This window comes from Gavia stellata, chromosome 14 (genome assembly GCF_030936135.1).
Source record: "Gavia stellata isolate bGavSte3 chromosome 14, bGavSte3.hap2, whole genome shotgun sequence".
Lineage (NCBI taxonomy): Eukaryota > Metazoa > Chordata > Aves > Gaviiformes > Gaviidae > Gavia > Gavia stellata.
In genome coordinates, this window is record NC_082607.1 from 15,572,742 (window position 1) to 15,592,723 (window position 19,982).

General features: G+C 38.9%; 2 protein-coding genes across 4 annotated transcripts in view; one reads left to right on the plus strand and one right to left on the minus strand.

The window, feature by feature from the left end:
- MTMR1 (myotubularin related protein 1) overlaps nucleotides 1-14,027 on the plus strand; it is a 40,350-nt gene extending 26,323 nt beyond the window's left edge. For all 3 annotated transcript variants that reach the window (XM_059824552.1, XM_059824554.1, XM_009807909.2), the window contains one exon: nucleotides 11,941-14,027. In XM_059824552.1, coding sequence (XP_059680535.1) covers nucleotides 11,941-12,105 — 165 coding nt within the window. In that variant the 3' untranslated portion in view covers nucleotides 12,106-14,027. The remainder of the gene's footprint in view (nucleotides 1-11,940) is intronic.
- A 1,787-nt stretch (nucleotides 14,028-15,814) lies between these two features.
- The window catches only part of CD99L2 (CD99 molecule like 2), a 35,992-nt gene continuing 31,824 nt past the window's right edge, over nucleotides 15,815-19,982 (minus strand). The window contains exon 11 of the mRNA XM_059824577.1: nucleotides 15,815-19,717. Coding sequence (XP_059680560.1) covers nucleotides 19,653-19,717 — 65 coding nt within the window. The 3' untranslated portion in view covers nucleotides 15,815-19,652. The remainder of the gene's footprint in view (nucleotides 19,718-19,982) is intronic.

Sequence of the window (19,982 nt, forward strand, 5' to 3'; positions counted from 1 at the left end):
AGATTAACATTCTTTGTTATGAGAAGATTACTTTTATAACACTTCTATAATACTTTGTAACACTTTTTAATACTTTTATTACCTTAACCTTTTTCTAGAGTTTAGTGTACCTTTGTTTTTAATCATGTTTTGCCCTTTACCAACAATGATATAAAATATAGCAGCAGTTTCTGAAAGAATTGGACTACGTATCGACTCATTTTGTAGGCTTTCTAAACTTAGCATCACATAGATGCTTGTTCTCAGTTGACCTTTACGGTTTTAAGCTGGCATGCTAAAGATAAAACACTCCCTATACATGCTCCTTGATTCATCCAGTAGTTGTTCTTATAAGTAACGTCTGCTATTCAGATAGATCTCTAAATCGCGTCAGTAAAATGCTCCATATGCTCTTATGCTTAAAAGTCTGAAGAAAGAATATTCAGTTTGTGTCACAACCGTAATATATCTGAGGGTGCTACACCATCTCTTTATTAAGGTAACATTCCAAGGTACCCCCAAGCATATTATGATAAATTACCTGTATTAAGTGACTGCTTGGAAGCTACTTTCATCTTTTAGCAGTTACAATGAGACATGAGTTCCAAATTCATTAGACACCCACAAGTCAAAGGCTGTTGTAAAAAATGGTGTTTCAAGGTAAGTTTCAAGGACAGTACACTGGTAGAAGTCCAGGCATCTGAGAAATACCTTTTAAGGTCCTGGAAAAGTCTGGATTTCTTGCTTTCTCACTGAAATGTTTCCTCTGAGCTGCTTTGTTTCCTTTACTTGTTATATTTTGGTTGATGTGGTCCTATGACTGTTAGGTACCTGTTAGGAGTTAGCAATGTTAAAACTTGAAAGATGGCGTATTTTAATCTTTATGGTTTTAAACTAAAATTGTCAACTGCTTTTTAGCAAAATATAATTTTTCCCTTAACCTTTTTGCTGAAAAACATTCATGTGGCTTATGCACATTTTAGTATAATCGACCTGCAGAAGTAGCAGTTTATTACTTGTATTTAATTGAGATCTATAGGTCCTGAAAGCGAGCAGGCTTTGTAAACACACATGAGAGCTAGTCCGTCCCGGCCCAAAAGAGATGAGGGTGGGGAAGAGATGGCATAATGAGAAAATATCAGAACTGTCACATATTTAGTGGCAAGCTCTGCTCACTGCCTCTGTTGGAGAGCCCTCTGCCCAATTCCGTTGGAGAGCACTTGGGCAGTCTAGCACGTGTGAATCATTGGTCTTCATTGGTCTTTGAGAACTGGTCCCTCAAATCAGCAGGTTGAAGGTAACAGAATTTGATGATCCTGGTAAGTGCCTTAACTTTACTACCACCTTCTTTTCTTGAAGAACTAACAGAACTGTTTCGACTTTTTAGATCTACCACATTAGCTTTGTCTTGTGAAGATACATACCTTTCCTCTTGTCTCTGTCCTGAATTTATGTGATATTTGTGACAGATATTCAGAAGTGTTTCACATCTACCTGGACAAATTTGCTGCAGAAATTACAGTTTTTTGTTGCAGGATTGTGTTCTCCAATCTAATTATGAAAGCACAAACTCATGCAAACAAGTAAATAACAGTCTTTGTAATCACAACATACTGAATTTGCTTTCTTCTGTGTTTGCATTGTCTAGTTTCACACCCTGTTAGCCAATTCAGTAACATTCAGACCCATTCAGTAACAGCAAAAAAGACCATCACCATTGCAACGCCCAGCAGGTCTTCACTTATCTTCAGTCAAAAGATCTCTTAAACAATCAGTGGATTTATTAAAAGAATGGGCATCTCCACCTACTGAGAAAAGGTGTTTTTGTTGAATAACTTCTAATGTGGTTCTTTTGTTTTTCAACTGGAATAAGAGAAGGTTAAATATTTAATGTTAATGAAGAGCTCTCTGATGAATAGCAATTCAGGGCAACCTCACTTACTGTTTTATCAGCTGCAAAAACTTCTTTAGGAAACTAGAAAATGTTTGTTGTTTTCTAGGAGCTCACCAAAAAGGAGAAATGCCTAATTACATGAGTTTAAGGGAAGATGAAGAATAGTGCTTTAATATAGTCAGAATGGAGGTTTGATACCCATTATCAACCATCTTTATATTATGGGAGAGGAAACTTGCAAGAGCAAAAGGACAGTTTTTGATTTGAGGCAATATTTTAGGTTTTCTGATTTCAGCTTTAATAGTGAGTGAGGCTTGAATTTTTAAATGGACTGAGAGAAGTTAATCATTACACTTCATTGACTTTTCTATTGGAAATGAGCATACATCACCTTTAATTTTTTTAATTTGAAAATTACTGAATGCTAAGTGGATATAAGCATTTATTTTTGTTTTGTTCTATTCTGTCTTCAAATATCTGTGTTTCATCAGACCTCTAACAGTACAGTAAGGTGTGATCATATTCATCATTGCATTGGGACATAGAGAATTCGGAGTTGTTCTTACTTTCTGTAAAGAAAAGGTTGCTTATAATGATAGCTCTTCAGTTCTATCTAATTTTTGTGGAAGGCTGAATTGGTGGGTTTGATGGTGTTTATTTGCATCAAAAGCCTCGTTTTAGGATTACAGCTGTATTGCAATAGATGCTGTGCAGCTAAGTGACATGCAGTCTCCTTCCATAGGGTGCAAAGCTCAAGTGTCTGAGAAGAGAACAACGTGGAGAACTCTAGGTTAAATGTGGACGTCTCTTGCAGATTCCCTTTTTGCTAAGCTGAGCTTCAACAAGGTCATTCTAATTCTTAAGTGAAATAAAATGTTCCTTGGTTTCAGTTTGGAGGTGTTACATCATTATTGACTTCTTGTCCCAAGAAAATTAGATAGATTTTAGTCCTGTCTTATTTGAGTTCACTGAGAAGAGGGTTTTTTTCAGATTTGCCCTTTCCTTGGGTTGGAGAAAGGTATGTTTGTATGTGACATGTGGAAGATAAGCTCTTTCATTCTCTCATACAGAGGTGTGTGCTCTGCGGGTATCTGCAGCTGGACTTACAGATGACCCTAGTAGTCTGGGATAGATAAGTTTGTATGATGTTTTAAATTTTTTGAGTTGATATCATATATTTCTCTTTCCTATGTAGTCATTCAGACCTTTTCTTTACACTGGTTTGAGGAGTTGTGGCTGCCAGATGTCAGTTATTTGCTTGGGCAACTCTGGAAGGTGCGGAGAACACAACAAATGATTTTCCTGCATATGACTTCTGCAGGGGCAGTATTTTTTAACTAATATACTCTTATCATTCATATATGCAGAGCATGAGTAAAAGTTCTGGTCCTTTCAATTCAAGCTGTGCTTTCCTATGTGAGGGGCAAGGAAAAGAAAGTATTTTAGTCACAAAATTTACATAGTCCATTAGGATATGTTTATTTGTTTTTATGTCTTCTGGGAAATGGCATTTTAACCCTTGGAGTACAGGGCTTAAACTTGTTCTAATTGTTTTTTTAAAATTTTTCTATGCCTGCTAATTTTTCTTCAAGCTCTGTTCTGGAAATTTGGCCACTGTGCTAGAGATAATATCATAGGAATCCCTCTAAGTTTTTCAAATTTATTCTTTTTTGTGTCTGTGTGGACTTGCATCCAGAATATAAGGCTAGCACCATCTATAACCTAGAAATTCAATTCAGCTACTGGAATGGGATCATCTGCTAAAGGCAGTCTTCAGAGCTTCCATGAAAAGCCAGGGAAGTCTGTTCATAGGTTGACAGCTGGCTTAAAAAAGGAAAGGAAAAGGTAGGAATAAATAACTGTGTGTTCAGTATCTACAGAAATGATCTGGAAGGCATAGGAATAGGTTACAATGATTGCTGCTTTTTTTTTTATGCTGTGTATAGAATTGTAGAAGGATTTGATGTGTTTAACAGTTGAGTGATTAGCTGTCAGATGAATTTCCGTGTCAATAAATGCAAAATATTTCATATTTAAAAAAACAAATGAGATGCTAAGCATCACTGGAAGAATTGCGGGGAATAAACTGGAACACATAATTACTGAGATGCTTTATCCTGCACATAACAGGATAGGACTTACTGTCTGGCATGTGGGGTGTTTATATTACTTTATACCTGCTTTCAGTCAGGTTGCCTGGCATTTTCCTCTCCGATCATGTTGACATTGGTTGTAATATTTTCAAAGTTCATACGTATGATTTAGCGCCATTTTGTGGCAGAACAAAGCCATCATATGGCTGTGGAAATGCTTGGCATTGCTGGCCTGCAATCCATGGTCTTGAGTCCATCTTTTTTGTGTGGAAGAATGAGACCATCATATGGCTCTGGAAATGCTGGTCTGTGATCCATGGTCTTGAGTCCATCTTTTTGCATGAAAGAATGAGGCAGGAGATGCCAGGAGAAGGAATTGCCTCGTGGGTTAGGTAGCTGAGTGTTGCCCTAGCTAAGAAGATTTCATCCCTGCATTTACCGCAGTTTCTTGTGAGACAAGGCAAGTTTCTTACGGTACCTGATAGTTTATCTGGGTGTCTAAGTCAAGATTTCCAGAGTCTGATTTACTGCAGGTAACTTACATCTGCAGATAAAACTCTCAGCATCCAATTGATACAGAATAAAATAAAGACTAACTGCTTATCCTCTGTGCTGAAAGAATCTGTAGTTAAGAAAAAAAAAAGATTAGTATCCTGTAATGAGCACAGCATCAGAACATGCACAGAAAGGGAGAAAGTAGTGCTGCACAAATAATCTTCATTTTTTGGAGTTTCTAACATATTTTGAAGAGCAAGCACTCAAAGCATTGCTCTACTCTTATCAGATGTCTAAACCTAAATGGGCTGTGGGTTTTAACAAGAAATGGCATCAGCTTGTAGAGTGTAGAGTTTCCTGAGTCCGGAAATCTATGCAGTTGTTTGCAGAAGTCTCTGTTCCAGTTCCCACGTGGTAGGATTCATAATTTCTGTTTGCTAGTCATTGCTTTTCCAGAAGGCCAGGGAGTTTTGCTTGGTTTCCCAGGAGCATACCTGTGCAATAAGTGTGGAAGTATTGATTATTATTGAAAACTGCTGTTTTCATCATTTGGGATTGCCTTTTTCTATGAGTATACTGTTAACTAGTTTTTAAGAGGAAGTCTGACAGAGTTCCAGCTCTTCATGAAGAGGAACAAAAAGCTCAAGTGAAAGATATTGTTGTCTTTCCAATACACAGAGTAGGTTTTTGAAAAACCGGCAGTCTTAAGTCAAGCAATGAATTTAAAATAACCATTTTCCTCTGCAGCCTTTCTTCCCTGTTGCTAAAATAGATAAAGTATACTTGCTGAACAAGACAAAACACATTCACTGTTGAACAATTTTCATGTGAATGACTGTCCTTGAGCTAGTACAGTAATACACAGTAGATATCCATCCAATTAAGACTTGGCGGTACTATAAGTGAGTAGCTATTATAATTTCTTTTATACCTATCCTTGTGTTGACAAATTTAGCTATCCAAAAGCACTCCAGAATCTTGAAGGATTGCTTGGGAATGAAAACCTGAAAATCAATACTGAAAGTGAACTGTAGTAATTCTGTGAGGAGGAAGGTTTGAATTTTTTAGGAAATGAAGCTGTCTTAAGTCTAGATGTTTTTTATGTGTTATAGTATGTATATTGTATAGCATAAATGTAGTTTCTGTGTGGGTATAATTAAAAAAAATCAACTTTATCTTTCCTCAAGTCCTCACCCAGCAGGAATAATTTATTAAAACTGCGAAGTGGCGTGTTCTGAGAGTTACAGTACACTAGGTTCTGCTTTCGACGTACATATGGATACTTCAGTTTAAAAAATGGTTTCATGTCAGTGGTATTTTAAGCAATAAAGAATGTTTCTTCAGCATGTTCTAAGTATTTTTCAGCTCATTATAGGCAGTAGGTACCTTATTTTTAATGTGTAGGAAAAGTATCTGCTTTTGAATGAAGTAGGCAGCAAAGCTAGGTAATCAGGAAAATAACACACACCCCCCCCCCCATTTTAACTAGTTAATTTGCAGGAACTTACAATCAGTTCTTTCTGAATGAAGAACGTTACTTGGCTCACTCCATTTTGCAGCATTTTTTTGGTTTTTATTGGTTGGGTGCAGGGTTTCAAATATTGCAAGTATCACTAGCAGTGGGAAAATCATCAAGTCTTACAGGGGAAAGAGGCTGCTCGTACCAGAGAGAAGAGACTCTCTGGAGAGGCAGGCAACTGGCAATATCATAGATAAGGAAGGGAAGGGGGAAGAGCCAAGTAGCAGGGAAGAACTGCAAGTGTAGAAGGTAGATACAGGTGGAGAGATTGTATGAGGAGGAGGATCAAGTCCCAAGTTTAATCATGGCTTGATGCAGAAAAGTTGGACTGGAAACTTAAAAGAATGTTGAAATGGGCAAAAATGCAAATTGTTAAAAGGCTAGAGAAACCTAAGAACTTTGCTAAATAAAATTTTCCTGATGAGTTGATTTTTTTTTATTATTTATTTACAAAAACTCAGCTCCTTAAGATAACTCAATGAGAGAGGGGTAATGGAATAAAAATAGGGATTTGAATGGGAAAGGACTACAAAACTTGGTGAGAGCTTAAAACCAAAGAAAAAGATGCTGGAATCATGGACATGGAATTTTTTGAAGACGTTAACCCACCAAAATCTGTTAAAATGTGGTACATTCACCTTTACGTTTCTACTTTATTTTTACTGGAATATTTTGTTAAATAATGGAATGAAATTTGCTGTTTTTCAGCACATTGAGGTACTAGTTCAAATAATGTGTGAAAAACATCCTGAAGACCTAATGACCAATGGCCCAGCCAATTTCCCAGCCCAACAAAACCGCAGATGCACTGCCAGGTTAGGTTTCATCTGTGTAGGCTCCTCTTGTGCAGCAGAAGTATGTCTTCGCTTTCCCCTGGAGTATGGACAGAAATGATGGGGACCTGGCTGTAGTGGCTGAGTGTTGCCTAGCAGCATTACTGCAGCAACACACTGGGAAGCTGGTGTTACAAAGGAAAGGATGCACGCTCTTCTGAAAATCTGGTATCGATACAGTGGAGTACTGCAGCAAAAAATAACTTCAATGCGACTGGGTCCATTGGGTCCAGAGTCATCTTTTGAGCTTCCACTCCTAATCTGAGAGAGTAGAAAACAAGTACATCTGCTGTCAGACTCCCGACAAATTCATCTCAGTCAAATCAATTACATGATTTCTTAACAAGACTGTAATAAAAGCTCGCCATGGCGACACTACTTGTGCTGTGCAAGTATACACTTCTAGGGTTAAGGTGGTAACAAGATCTTTTAATAAATGATCTTCTCCAAACTTCTTGTTCTTTACAAATTCTGTCGCTCTTTCACTCTTCCACTTCCTTTTATTCCAAACAGTGGCAAAGTACAGGAGAACCTCGTTCACAGCAAGCTGTTACAGGCGTCATTGGGAAGGTTTTTGGACCCATTCCTTTCTGAAGAAAGCTTTATTTGAGAGAGGAATCACATGCTGAAACATAATGGTGTGAAGTGACAAAAATGGAGATAGTTATCTGTAAGAATTTGCACAGGATGGTATGAGGAAACACTGGCAGCAACAGGTCTTTCTGAAATGTGGAAATGAAATAAACTTCTTTTTCTTTCATTATTTTCATGGGTTTTGTGACGGAATTCATCTGAAGATGCTTTGTCCTCTTACTCTTTCTCCTCCTTCCAAGACAGTAGGAAGCTGCATAATGCCAGTTCTATTTGATCGTCTTAACGGTTTCATTAAAAAAAATACACGTGACTTGAGATTGAGGCTTTGTTTTAAGCATTTTCCCCATTTTTTCCTCTAGCACCACTGTCTGTCTTTTCATTTTTTCACAGTTAGATTTGCTGTTTTTCTCAAAAAAGGGAAGTTACAGTAGAAGAATTTAAGATATCTGGGAAAACACAGCTCCTCATGCCATGCTGCTTTTCAGGTCTTTGTATAAGAACTTCTATATTTTTTGTACCTTTCAGGTGCCTATACCACCTTTTTCTTATGCCATGAGTATGCAATTCTAACATGAACCTTTATCATTAATAATTCAGTTATTGTCAGCTGCTTGAAAGTACTCTGAAAGTGCTAAAGATTTCTCTAGACTGAATTTGACATGTTATTTCATGAAATTAAAGTATGTATCAGAAGGTTAGTGTGTGAAATCTATTTTTGGAATTTTATTGTTTTATATTAGTGTGCATCTACATGATGCTATATTAAATGGCAAGCAGTGAGAATATTTTCCTGGGAAAGACTTGAGATTAGAAAACCATTCGTGTTTACACTACCATATAATGAAATGGCATGATGATATTTATGTAGAACTGTCTTACAGTGTTTACATCTAATGTGCACTTACTAAAAGATGGCTAACATTTTAAAGGTGGCCTTTTTTTTTTTTCCATTTTAAGACCCTACTCTGCCTTGCTTACAGCTCTGCCGGACTCTAATGATTTGTGTTGAGTCACCAAATATGCGTGTCTGAATGAATTGTTTTGTAAAACTTCATCCAAGAAGGCTCAGTTGCTGATGAGAATGTGACTAAGAAAAATGTTTTCCCATAGAAAAATATTGGTATTGTAGACTTCTTTTGTTGGGGCAAGGGGTTGTTTTTCTTTAAATATTCCCTCTCTAGGGCAAACGTGAGATTTTAGTAAGATTATGTTTCAGCAATGTGCCTGCTCATATCCTGGAAGAAATTCATCCAATTTGGAGGTCTGAGGCTGGAACAATCTCAGTCAATTCTCAAGGACTGAGAATAAATGAGAGTAAAAGGACTGAGAGATGGATTTGATACAGAGTCTATGAGAGAGTTGTGACGAACTGGGAATAGGAACTAGGCGTGAATAATGCTCCAAGTGTTGGAGGTCTTTGCTTTCTGTTCAACCCATGGAATGCAATCTGGGAAAATAGGCTGGAGGGGACACGCATGCAGACAAAGAAAATATTGTCCCATGGGGTGAGGGGGCAGGATGCTGCTCTGGAGAAATGAAGCTTCTCCCTGCCTTTACCACAGGATTCCTCTGTTGTAAAGGAGATCACCTGGAGCAGAGTGGTCACCACGTGCGTGCTCTTTATTTACTAGGTGTCCTGCTTGATACCCATGAGGCTGAATTGCAGAATTCCTAAGTTCTCTGTTAAACCAATTTGAGATCAAACTATCCAAAATTAGGAGGTGTGTGCTTCATATCCTGGTCTGCAAAAGTGGAGTGTTAGTACTCCCATACCTCATTAGGGTGCTGCAGAAATAAATTTGTTTCTTGACATGAGATGAAAGTACAGAAAAGGAAACCTAAGCATTTTAAGTTCAGAAGAATAAATAAAGGATGGGGTCATTCACTGCAAAGACAACTAAATACTGAGTAACTGCTCACTAATTGAGTAGCATCAAACTGTGCACTGAATAAATGAGGAATACAAGGGGGAAACTAGTATTTTAGTGTTTGTTTAACCAACAATTTTATACAGGTTGTGTATGTACAGGAAGGCTGAATTGAGTTTGGAGAAGTAATTTTCATTCTGACACCTCCTAATTTTTTTGAGACCATAATTTTGCAACTTTAATGTTCAAGAGGGTTTTTTGTGTGACTTGAATACACACAGACTTTTTAGATGTCATTGTTGTTACCTAGCTAATTTATTTAAAGACGGTCTTGTTCTTTGAGATGGACACATGGGGAGAACAGCACTTGCATCAAAGTTTGAGCATGTGTCTTGTTGAATTAGGTTCTGGGGGAATGCAGAAGAAGGTTCGAGATGTGCAGCCACGCTTTTCCTCCTTGAAGCACTTCACACAGCGTGCCGAGTTCTGCAGCGGCTTTTGTGTACTGTATCCTGAAAGGTTTTGTAGTGAGTTCCCCAAAAGCCAGTTGTATGGAACTGCTTTTTATGAGTGTTTGAGCATTGTGCAGTGGAACACACCGGCTAATGCCCGTGTGAAAGGTGTCTAAGAGAAATTGGGCTGTTATGCTGAATCATGATTAAGCTGTGCAGAAATCAGGTGTACAAATCTCCCGTGACCCAGGGCTTGCGTGACTAATGATACCAATGGTAAATCACTCTGTTACAGACGTGTTTCAGGAAAATGTCTTCATAAAGAAGAAATGCAAAGTGGGAGTGTATGAGCAAGGGATCTTTTACTTGAGGAAAGAAAAGAAAAAAAAAAAAAACAGAGAGGGGGTGCTAATTCCAGAAACTCTTGGTCTTCAGTGAAATTTGAATTTTCCGTAGTGTATATTACAGCATCTTGGACAAACTTCATCACCAGACTCAGTTTTGCCGTGGTTTTAGGTGTATATATTTTCTGTAGACTGCCTCAGAAAAATGAGATTGGCTTTCTGGAGGGTGGGCTTTGTGTTTGATTAGTGAAGGAGGCTGTTGTCTGTAGACTTGTGGCCTCACTTGCTAAAGAATTTGTATGGTGGATGCAGGAGAAGATTGCAAGAAGAGAAGCAATTCATTGCGTAGCGAAGGCAGGACTCCGGGGTCATTGGGAGCTTGGTGGTGTGCAGCGATTGTTCTGCAGAAGACTCAAAAAGTTACACTTTTAAAATTGCTGTAGGTGGCACGCTGGATAAATTGATGACTCACAGGGTAGTGGGAGCAGCACTTTGTGAAAACACTGAAGTTTCTGCTCATGGGCTAAGCCACAAACAAGAGAAAAGCATATGGCCAAAAAGGTGTTGACCTAAACCAGACTGTTTGATGCTATTTTATTCTTTTAAGTTAGAGCTAAAGTTAGAAATGAAACGGTATTTTCCTGTTTCAGAAACACGAATGTTAAATTTTGAGAAACATCAAAACTAAATGCATGGATTTTTGATGAACTTTCTTTAAAAGGCCTGAATTCACAAAAACATAAATTGTGACTGAGCTGCGTGTTGATGGCAAGAAGAGAAACCCTTGCTGGTTTTTGATATCTTCTTCACATATTGCCATGTGGGAATTTCATGCTCAGGTGTGCATCCCAGCCCTGTAATCACTTTTAAGCAGTAGGAAGTAATTGTGGGTGAATGCAGTTCCCTGGAGCCTGGTATTCTAGAATCCCAGGGTATAAATTACTTACAGCGTCTAGCAATCCATAGGTTTCCCATTGCTGCATTTCCCCATGATTGTCTCACCAGCCCAATTAAATTATTTTCCCATCTTGCTCTTTCCAAAAGCTGTAAACAACTAGAGGTTATACAGGATAAAATAAATGAAAAGCAATTTACAGTAAAACTTTTTTGGCCTTTCTGTGGCATTTGGAAGAAGGGGAGGTCTCTTTGTGCTTGTCTGAGATAACAGATCCAGCTGCAAAAACCAGTGTGGTTTGCATCTTCCTTTGGCCATGATACAGTTGAATGTTCCAGATGAGCGTGAAAAATGCCTGGAAGTCTGATGCGGAGAGGTGCATCTCTGGTGTTTTTCGGACACTGTCAGAAGTAGAGGCAGAAACCTGATCCACTTCTAGGAAAGGTTTAGCAGAGTGTGACTCCAGGAGGTCCACCACAAGCACAATTCACTTGGCTGCTGCGCTTTTCTCACTGACAAGCTGGAAGGGGTCAGACTTTTGGAAAGATGCCTGGTTAGAAGAGTAACAAGATGCTCCGTATGGGGCCAGCTTTATGAACTCTACTCTCTTTACAAAATAAGTTCTGTCTCAACAGGCAGGGGAAGTAGTTCACAGGAAAGGAATTTTACGTTCAGCTGAAAGTGATATTGATAAGGGATAGGGGTACATTTATTGGAATATGTTTGGTATTCCATCAAGACCGTTTGCAAACAGTCTTTTGAATAGGTTTCCTGCCAACTGTGGTGTTAGAAAGGGGCGGTTTGCTGAAATGTTCATTTCAAATGACTAATGAAACACTTTCCCTAAATGTTGATATACTGACATTCGTAGGTGTTGGATTCATTGTGTTACTGAAGGGAACAGTGGAAGCATTGCTTGAGAAGGTAACTTAGTATGAGAGTTGAAGTAAGCCTTTTCTTTCTTCACCTGGCAGGTTCCAATCCATCAAAATCTTAAAGAGCTCCTTGCCATCCGGACGGAGCTTCAGAAGAAGGTTGAAGATTTGCAGCGGGAGGCTGCTACACGATCCATTTCTTCCTCCTCTGATCGAGGTTCATCTCCTTCCCATTCAGCCACACCAGTGCACACCTCTGTGTGATGTGTAACAAAAGCCATGTGAAAAAATTTGTGTCAGGTAATACGGAGAGGAGGGTGAAATGCTTTTCCCGTCACAAAAGGATTGTGAGTGACTTGTAATTGCTATGATCTACATGCCTTACTCTGTGTCTGATATTATCATGATGAGGCCAAAAAGAGCTTCAATAGATGTGATGTATTTTCTTGTTGGCAGTTCCCACATGTGTTTTGACATCTCTAGCTAAATCACCAATTGTGAAATTAAACTTTGTTTTGAGCAACTAACAATTTAACCATCCTGAAAAGGAATCCATCTGCCAAGCAGACAGAAGAATGCCTCTCAAACTGCCTAGGGTACCATGCCTGCTTGAAAGAATCAGATTAAATGCCACATGATGCTTACACAGAACACAGAACGTTTTTCTGAATGGGAGCTCCTTATTTCACTCAGTAATATATATTTGGGTTTTTTTGGCTAGAGGAATTTATTTTTTTTAGGTAATTAATGCACTTGGAAAGTGATTTTAAAATAAATGTTTTCCAGTGTAGTCAGTTTTACATTTCGACTAAATATGCCATTAAAAGTGGATGAAGTTAAGCTGGGTTTATTAAGTACACCACACTGACTTGTATGATGTAATATATTTGGTAAAGCATGTATTTTAGGTTTTTTAATGCCTTTTGTACAAGTTGAAATAAAGTCTTTTGACTGTTTAGCTTATTGTTCAGTTTCAGCCTCCTGAGCGAGGGGTAAACTTATTCATGTCAAGGTCTTGTACAAAGTAAAGTTTGTTTTCTAGCAAATGGTAATATTTGGGGTTGGAATGACACCCAGCTGTGTAAATTGTATAGTCTGTATAGCTCCACATTTTGTTAAGCGTGTTTTGTTTTAAAGTGTACACACAAAATGCAAAGCTGTGTCGATTTATACACATGTGTATGTGATGTTAAACATATGCATACTCCCGTGGTTTTCAGCTGTAAGTTCAGAAAATGAATCCTGCCTTTCCAAACTCTTTTGAAGACCTTAACTTGTAATGACTTTGTTTGACAAAGTTTTTAAATAATATGATCTTAATTGGTTTTCTTGAAATAAAGCCTCTTGGCTTTTTGTTTTTTAAATTGCTGCTAGCATTTTTTTCTGTAAAGTGAATAATTTAACTGTGTTTTCCTACAAAATATACATTCCCAACTTTCTTTCATCTCCCCCCCGCCAAATATTCATATCAGAGAAATTTGATTACTCTAACATCCAACCTTTAAAAAATTATTCAGTGGCCTTCTTGGAAGGCCCGGAAATGGTGCATGCTGAAAATTTTCCCTGAATTGTTTTCTTTGCTGTGTTTCATGAGAATCTGGCTCTTCTTCTTAGGGCATTTAAATACTGCAGCTCTGCTTTTTGACTCGTGCTTGTATTGCTCCAAGTTCTGCTGGTGGGAATTAAGCCCTGTTCTTAAGAGCCGGTTGATTCTATATGCTGATTGTGGTTTTTACTGTCTGTGAATATTCATTTATTACTGCACATTTGTTCTTAATATGCGATGGCGCTTTTCTGTTTCTCTGCATTCATGTATGTAGCGTACAGTTAATGAGTAAGGTGAGCCGCTGAGCACTTCTGCAACTTCAACTGGAAAGGCTAATGTGCTGTATCCAGTCTTACAAGTCTACTGTGCAGTGCAGGGTATTTCAGCATGTCCTTTTTATTGTAGTGAATGCTTTTTATAATAGATACTCACCTACAAGAACAAAGTTCAGGAAGGCTTGCAATGTTGCATCTCTTAATCAACCTCAGGCTTTTTATAAATAGATGAAAGATGTTTTCCTGTAAAAATGGTTCTGCTGAACAGTGTGCCAGCAGTGAATTCTACATTGCCAAAATATGTTGAGCTGGTGTTGAATTAAGCTCTTCCATACTTTGGATTTCCTTGACATTTTAACTGTATATTAAAGCAAAGCACATTATCTCTAAAATGCAGTGCTAAGGAAAATCTTTTGAAGTTTTTCTCTTTATTGGTGCTAATAATCACAATGTTTCCTCTAAAATTATTGTAAAAGTGATGACTGGATTAGCTTGGGCATTCTGAGATTTTTTTAAAGCTTCGATTCCTAGAGCTAAAATGTGAGAATTCAGTTTTGCATAGACGAATACCAGTTATTTCAGCTGACTGACTGTTTATCCACAAGTTTCAACATAGCTCAATGAGTCTTCTCTGATCTGCAGGGAGAGCACTGGGGGAGGGCTCCTGCTGTTATACGTGTCAGCACAATGGATGTTTTTGTATGTACTTAGCATGGGCATTATCAAAGATACTATATAGCTCATATATGCTAGTTAAAGCATAGTTTTATATTGAAGAGGTGACTGTCTTTATACTCAATCTGCTTCCAGATAATCAGATTTTTTCCTATTTATTTAACAACTAATTCTGTCATTATTTTTTGTCTTTTAATAAGGCAGTATTGAACTGGTTGAGGAAAGAGCAGAACCCTCTTCCCTATCTGATGCACCTTGGGCAGAACTATTAACTTGTGATTCAAAAGCTGGCTCTTCTTTTGCTTTGGCTTTTGGTTTTGACTCTGCTGAGTATAAAGGGAACATGCAAAGACAGCAAGCAGTTATTCGACCTGTAGGGTTTTCCTATTGTCAATGACATGGGAGAGGGGGCACAACCCGAATCCAGTGTCCCAGAGTGGGATGAAGCCTTGGTAGCCAACTGAAACTTTTGCTTGTAAAGTTAAGTGAATCATCAGCATCAGACACTTTGCCATTTTAGTCCTGTTTCAGAGCTGAATTACACTTTTTCCTCCTTTGTAGATAAAAGTAGGTTTTTTTATTTTTTAATTGAAGAAGGCTTTTAAAACTGGTAAACACTCCTATCTGCCTGGTTTTGTTCCCTGCATAGGCAGCCTTCCTCTCCAGGAGTTAAAGCTTTAAACAAGAAGTGTTTGATTTTTCTTACATTCCGAGAAAAGCTGTACTAATTCATATGCTGTATGTAGTAACACCAAGAATGGCTGGTTCCCTAAAGGCTGGAAATAAGGAATCAATAGCTCCCATTCGTGTGCATTGAGCCCCACAGCAGAGAACAAAGTAAAATGGGCAATTTAGAGTATTCCCCAGGTGAAGCATTTATGTTAAGAAGCAAAAAGGAACGTCCATTTACTGAGAGATCACATACGCTGAACTAAGTGGGTATCATATTAGAGATCTTTTGACTGCCATATCTTGTGCAGTTGGGAAGAAACAATTTTATTTCTACAAGAAATGTGAGTCAGGAGTAGCTAGTTTGAAATAGAAACCACCTTTTTTGACTGCGAGACTAAGCACTGCATTATTATACAAAGGCCAAAAACTTAGTTTGCGCTGCGTGGGAGATTCATCTACTGGATGTGAAAATCCAAAGAAAACTGCAGGAAACAAGGGCAGCGAGAAGGACCAAAAACCAGCCGTGCTGGGCGCAGCCAGGGACACAGGGCACTACCTGGAGTTTAGTTGCGGGGTGACCTGAGGAGAGCGTGTGCATGTGTGTGCAAGTACTTCATTTTTGCCATGGAAGTTTTCATAATGATACTTGTTTTCTCACAAAGTCTGGTTTGTTGGGTTTTTTTTAAACAAAGTCTTTAGTGTAGTTATAGAAGAGGTGATGCACAATAAGGATCTAGCCCACCATTTGCAGTTTACTTCCAACATGAAAAACACACAAAAAAATCAAGTCTAAAGTGTCTTATTAGTCAATTTGTTTTATTTAGTGCTTTCCAATGGTAGTCAAATTCTGATTTTTACCCCCATGATCCTTACATGCACATTAGCAAAATGAATCTTGTTTTCTTACAGCATAACATTCAGCCTTCATTTGGTATAGATCACTTCTGCATCAGCAAACAATACGCCTTGCTTTTAAGTAAGGACTTCACTCAAAAGAAAGTGTTCTCTAATTTCACACCACCGTTGTTTCTGAATTTCATTTGTTCCTGAACCTCCTTTGTTGCAGAAGCAAATTTTTAAAGCCTTAGCCTGTCGACTCATCTTACTTTTTCAGAATTTGAAATGGTATTATGGACTAGTTCCATTGTTATCACAACAAATGAGTAGTTAAGAATGGCATTATAGCACTTGTAAGGGTTCCTTAGTGGTGTTACATGAAAATGGCTGAATTCATAGTGCCAAAATACCTGAAATTCATGTCAGAGTATTCTCGACTGAAGAATCTAAACAAAAGAAACTACTACAGTACTGCCAAATCTCCAGTGAAGAAACTGCTACAATATTGCCAAAGGAAAATGCAAGTAATTGATAGAATAAACAACAAGAGAAGAGCTAGTTAAATTCTTTCAGTTCTCTGTTTTCTCTGTAATTGAGAAACCTTTTCTCAATCATTTCATTAAAAAATAGCTTTAGTCAACCTTGAAGAAGTGAGGTGTGATAAGAGGTCACGGCACGGGTAGTACATAAACTCTCAGGGCAGCTAAGAGTTCAGCTTATAGGTTTTGGATTCATGAAAAAAAAAAATCCCAGTTTTCCATTGTTTTATGGCCTTTTTTAATAAAGAATGAGAAAGTTCATACCATGTATACAGAACCTAAAGTGCAGGATTTTTAAAAAGCCCAGATCCAGATTTAAAGAGACTAGATACCAATTAAATGAAAGTAGTTAGAGAGGTTAGTGCTGGGTCAGTTGTTTCAGAATTTGGATCACTACTAAGAAAATACACAGGAATCCTCTCAGTTGCTATAATGCCTAAAATACAGAGGATGTATGAACTCCTTACTTCTCAGAGACTGGTCTGACAGTTCAGATGGAGAAGGAGACAGACTGCAATAAAAGAGCAATTTGAGCCTTTACAAACATCTAGCACATTAAGACTTTGACTTTTGCCCAGGTTTGAAGAGAAGACCAAGTTTAATTACTGTGGTATTTGTCAATAGTTTCCTATTTGAAATCCTAGAGAAAGAGATCTTGAATTCTCTTAGTGTACATCTTTGAAAAAGTGCTCCCTTTCACTGTGCATTTATGGTTTTCCACATATCTAGAAATTACACTAAAGCTAAGTATTCACCAAAGTCATAGAAAAGGCCTTGGGGGAAAGGAGCAACTTCTGAGTTCTAAAAGCTGGGTGGGTTTTTTCAGTGAAACAGCTTTTTTTTTTTTTTTTTTTTTTTTAAAACTGCAGTATTTGTGAATTAGACACGTGTTTCTCATATGTTCTAGTGTAAGAGTTTCCCAAAGGAGGGGTAGGCGCTATATTCTTTAAGCAATGCTGGGCACTCCATTGCACTGTCCAGTGGACAAACGGGGAGGGCACGGCATCAGAAATACGGTAAAACTGATGATCTGCATCTACAGAAAACACAGTCATCGGCAAAGGGAGAAATGGAATCACGGTCACTTGATCTAAGCAAGGAAAACGGCTCCTAGCGTTCATCAATGCCATGTTGTAGCACTTCATCTGCAATAACTTTCTGAAAACATTTTTCATGCTACAGCTTTCAAATGTGTTTGGCTAAGAAAGAAAAACAGGCAACAGTGTTTGGGAGTAGAGATACACAAACTCAGCTGCGTGGCTTCGTTGGCATCTGAGCGGCTGCACGTGATGGTCCAAATCGTGCAGACCACGCTTCCTCCGTGGAAATCCTCGGGGAGTAAGCAAAGGCAGAGTGCATCCCATCTCTGTTTCCTCTGCTTCCAATCTCTGAGCAGCCAATAATTAAATATTCTGTTTTCTAATCCAAACACATTCATAAAACAAAGCAGCAGTAGTTAGTAGCAGTATTGTGGTAGCCTAAGCGTTCTGAATACACGTGAGGCACCACTTATCCCTAGAACTCGTCTCCCTTATAAAACACTGTAGCTGTTCTGCTAGAGCTAGTGTAAGGCTTTAAAAATGCAAGTGTTAAAAAGAGCATAAAGAATTGTGCAGCTATTGCAAAATACTTAACCATGTTACTAGGCAATATCCTTTCAAATGGAGCTGTTAGGCAGCAATGCTCCTAGGCTGATTCACCTCCTGGCAAGGCCTTCTGTAAGTCGTGTCTGCCTGAAAGCTGTGAATTCGTACATCAAACCGAAAGGCTTTTTTTTTACATACACATTCACAAAATATGGGATTTGCAAAACAGTACAAAATGCACACATTTCAGGTTTATATATAAATAGTGAGTACCTCTTACACCACGTAAAGTGAATTTTCCTTCACTTGATGCACGCTTTTTAAGCAATTAATCGTTGATTTGGTTAAGTGGCAGTATCCACATTTTCACAGTGATAAAAAAGGGTAGGGGAGGGATTAGAAACTTAAACACAAATTCTTGCAAGATAGCGAAGGTCGGGTCTCGATACCGGTTCCACAACGTCGAAGAGGGCTGCGCTCACGTGGGATCGCGGTGCTGCCGCGGCGGCAGCCCAGAGTCCCGCTCAGCACCGCTCCCAGCCCCATGCTTCCCAGAAAGCTGCAGGAACCCCACGCAGGATGGCGATGGAGGACCCATCCTCTCAGGAGATTCCGCCTTTTTTAAAGGTTAGTCAGTGATACAAAGGACAAAGCTTTATATCCTTTTTCTGCCTCGGGTGCCAGGGAGCACTCTCAATAGTTGCGTTGATGGTAAAAGGAGAAGGTGGGGGGACTGCATCTTGCTGAGCTTGACTTCTCTTGTGGTGGTGAGTGTTACGGGACCTAACGGATACATACTGTGTTTCCTTTTGGGTTAAATCTGTACTTTGTTCTAGTGTGAATGAGATCTGAACCTCTCCTTGAAAGCATCCAAACACACCGAGTTTTCATTTCGGTGACAATGTAGGTATCTCACGTCGCACAGACAAATTGCATCGCTTGGCAGCTCCAGCTCCGTTCCCATCTCTAGCATAGCCAAGCATTCAAATGGTATTTGCTAAAAGTGAACGCTGCACCCGCGGCTTTTACCTGTATTTATGACTTGGCGTGAAAATCAGGTCCTTTTACGTGGTTAGAAGCCCAGTGCTGCGCGGTGGTGAAGCATCCTCAACTCCTGGCTTCGGAGCAGGGAGTCACCTGCCTCAGCCCAAGGCCCCGCCGAGGACCTACCCATAGGCACTTCATTTTTAGGTGTAGCTACGCTAAGGACCGCAATCTACCCTCAGGAAATGTGCCGTCTTCATCACTGCCGTTGGAAGTGACGTGCCCACAGCTGATGGCAGAAGTTGGCTGGAGGTGCTTTACAAAGGGCTTTGAATGGTTTGCTTTGGATTGCTATGTACAGGCACTTCACTGTCCTCACACCTGTAAGCTCTTCTGCTCCTTGACAAAGATCTTGCCCCTTAATGGAAAATCGACCACTACTGACGCATCTTCTGTCGGTTGGTATACTACTGGACATCAAACCTACAACATTACTTCAATGTAAACATATACCTCTTTACAAAAAAATAAACACATACTACCACGCTAACCCTAAAGCCTAGAGCAATAAGAAGCCAGTTCAAGCCTACGTATACATTAAATAGCTTTGGAGTCAAATTAAATAAAAAGCTAAATTACAAGCATGTAGGATCTCCATTCGCTGCTGACTGATTCTTTGCTAGCCCCGGGTCATGCTTTACAACTTCGCACTGTCTTGTTTTGGTGGTTCTGCTGACTGTGTTTCCAGTACGGAATATTTAACTAGGGAGAGAGAAAAAAAAATGATGAGTACAATAGCACACGATGGAACCAGAGCGCAAGCAATGGGTACCCAGTACTGGTTGGTTGTATGTGACATTGGAAAAGCCTTTGCAGCAGCCTTGATTATCTGAACTGACAGACGGATCATGCTTTTCTTGTATAAGACACACTCGATGGCTGAAAGCATGAAAGCTAAATATTAATGGCCACCGTTTGCAGCATGAGCTCCTTGGTCTCGTACCATGGCTTTCCTTTGTGTGCAATA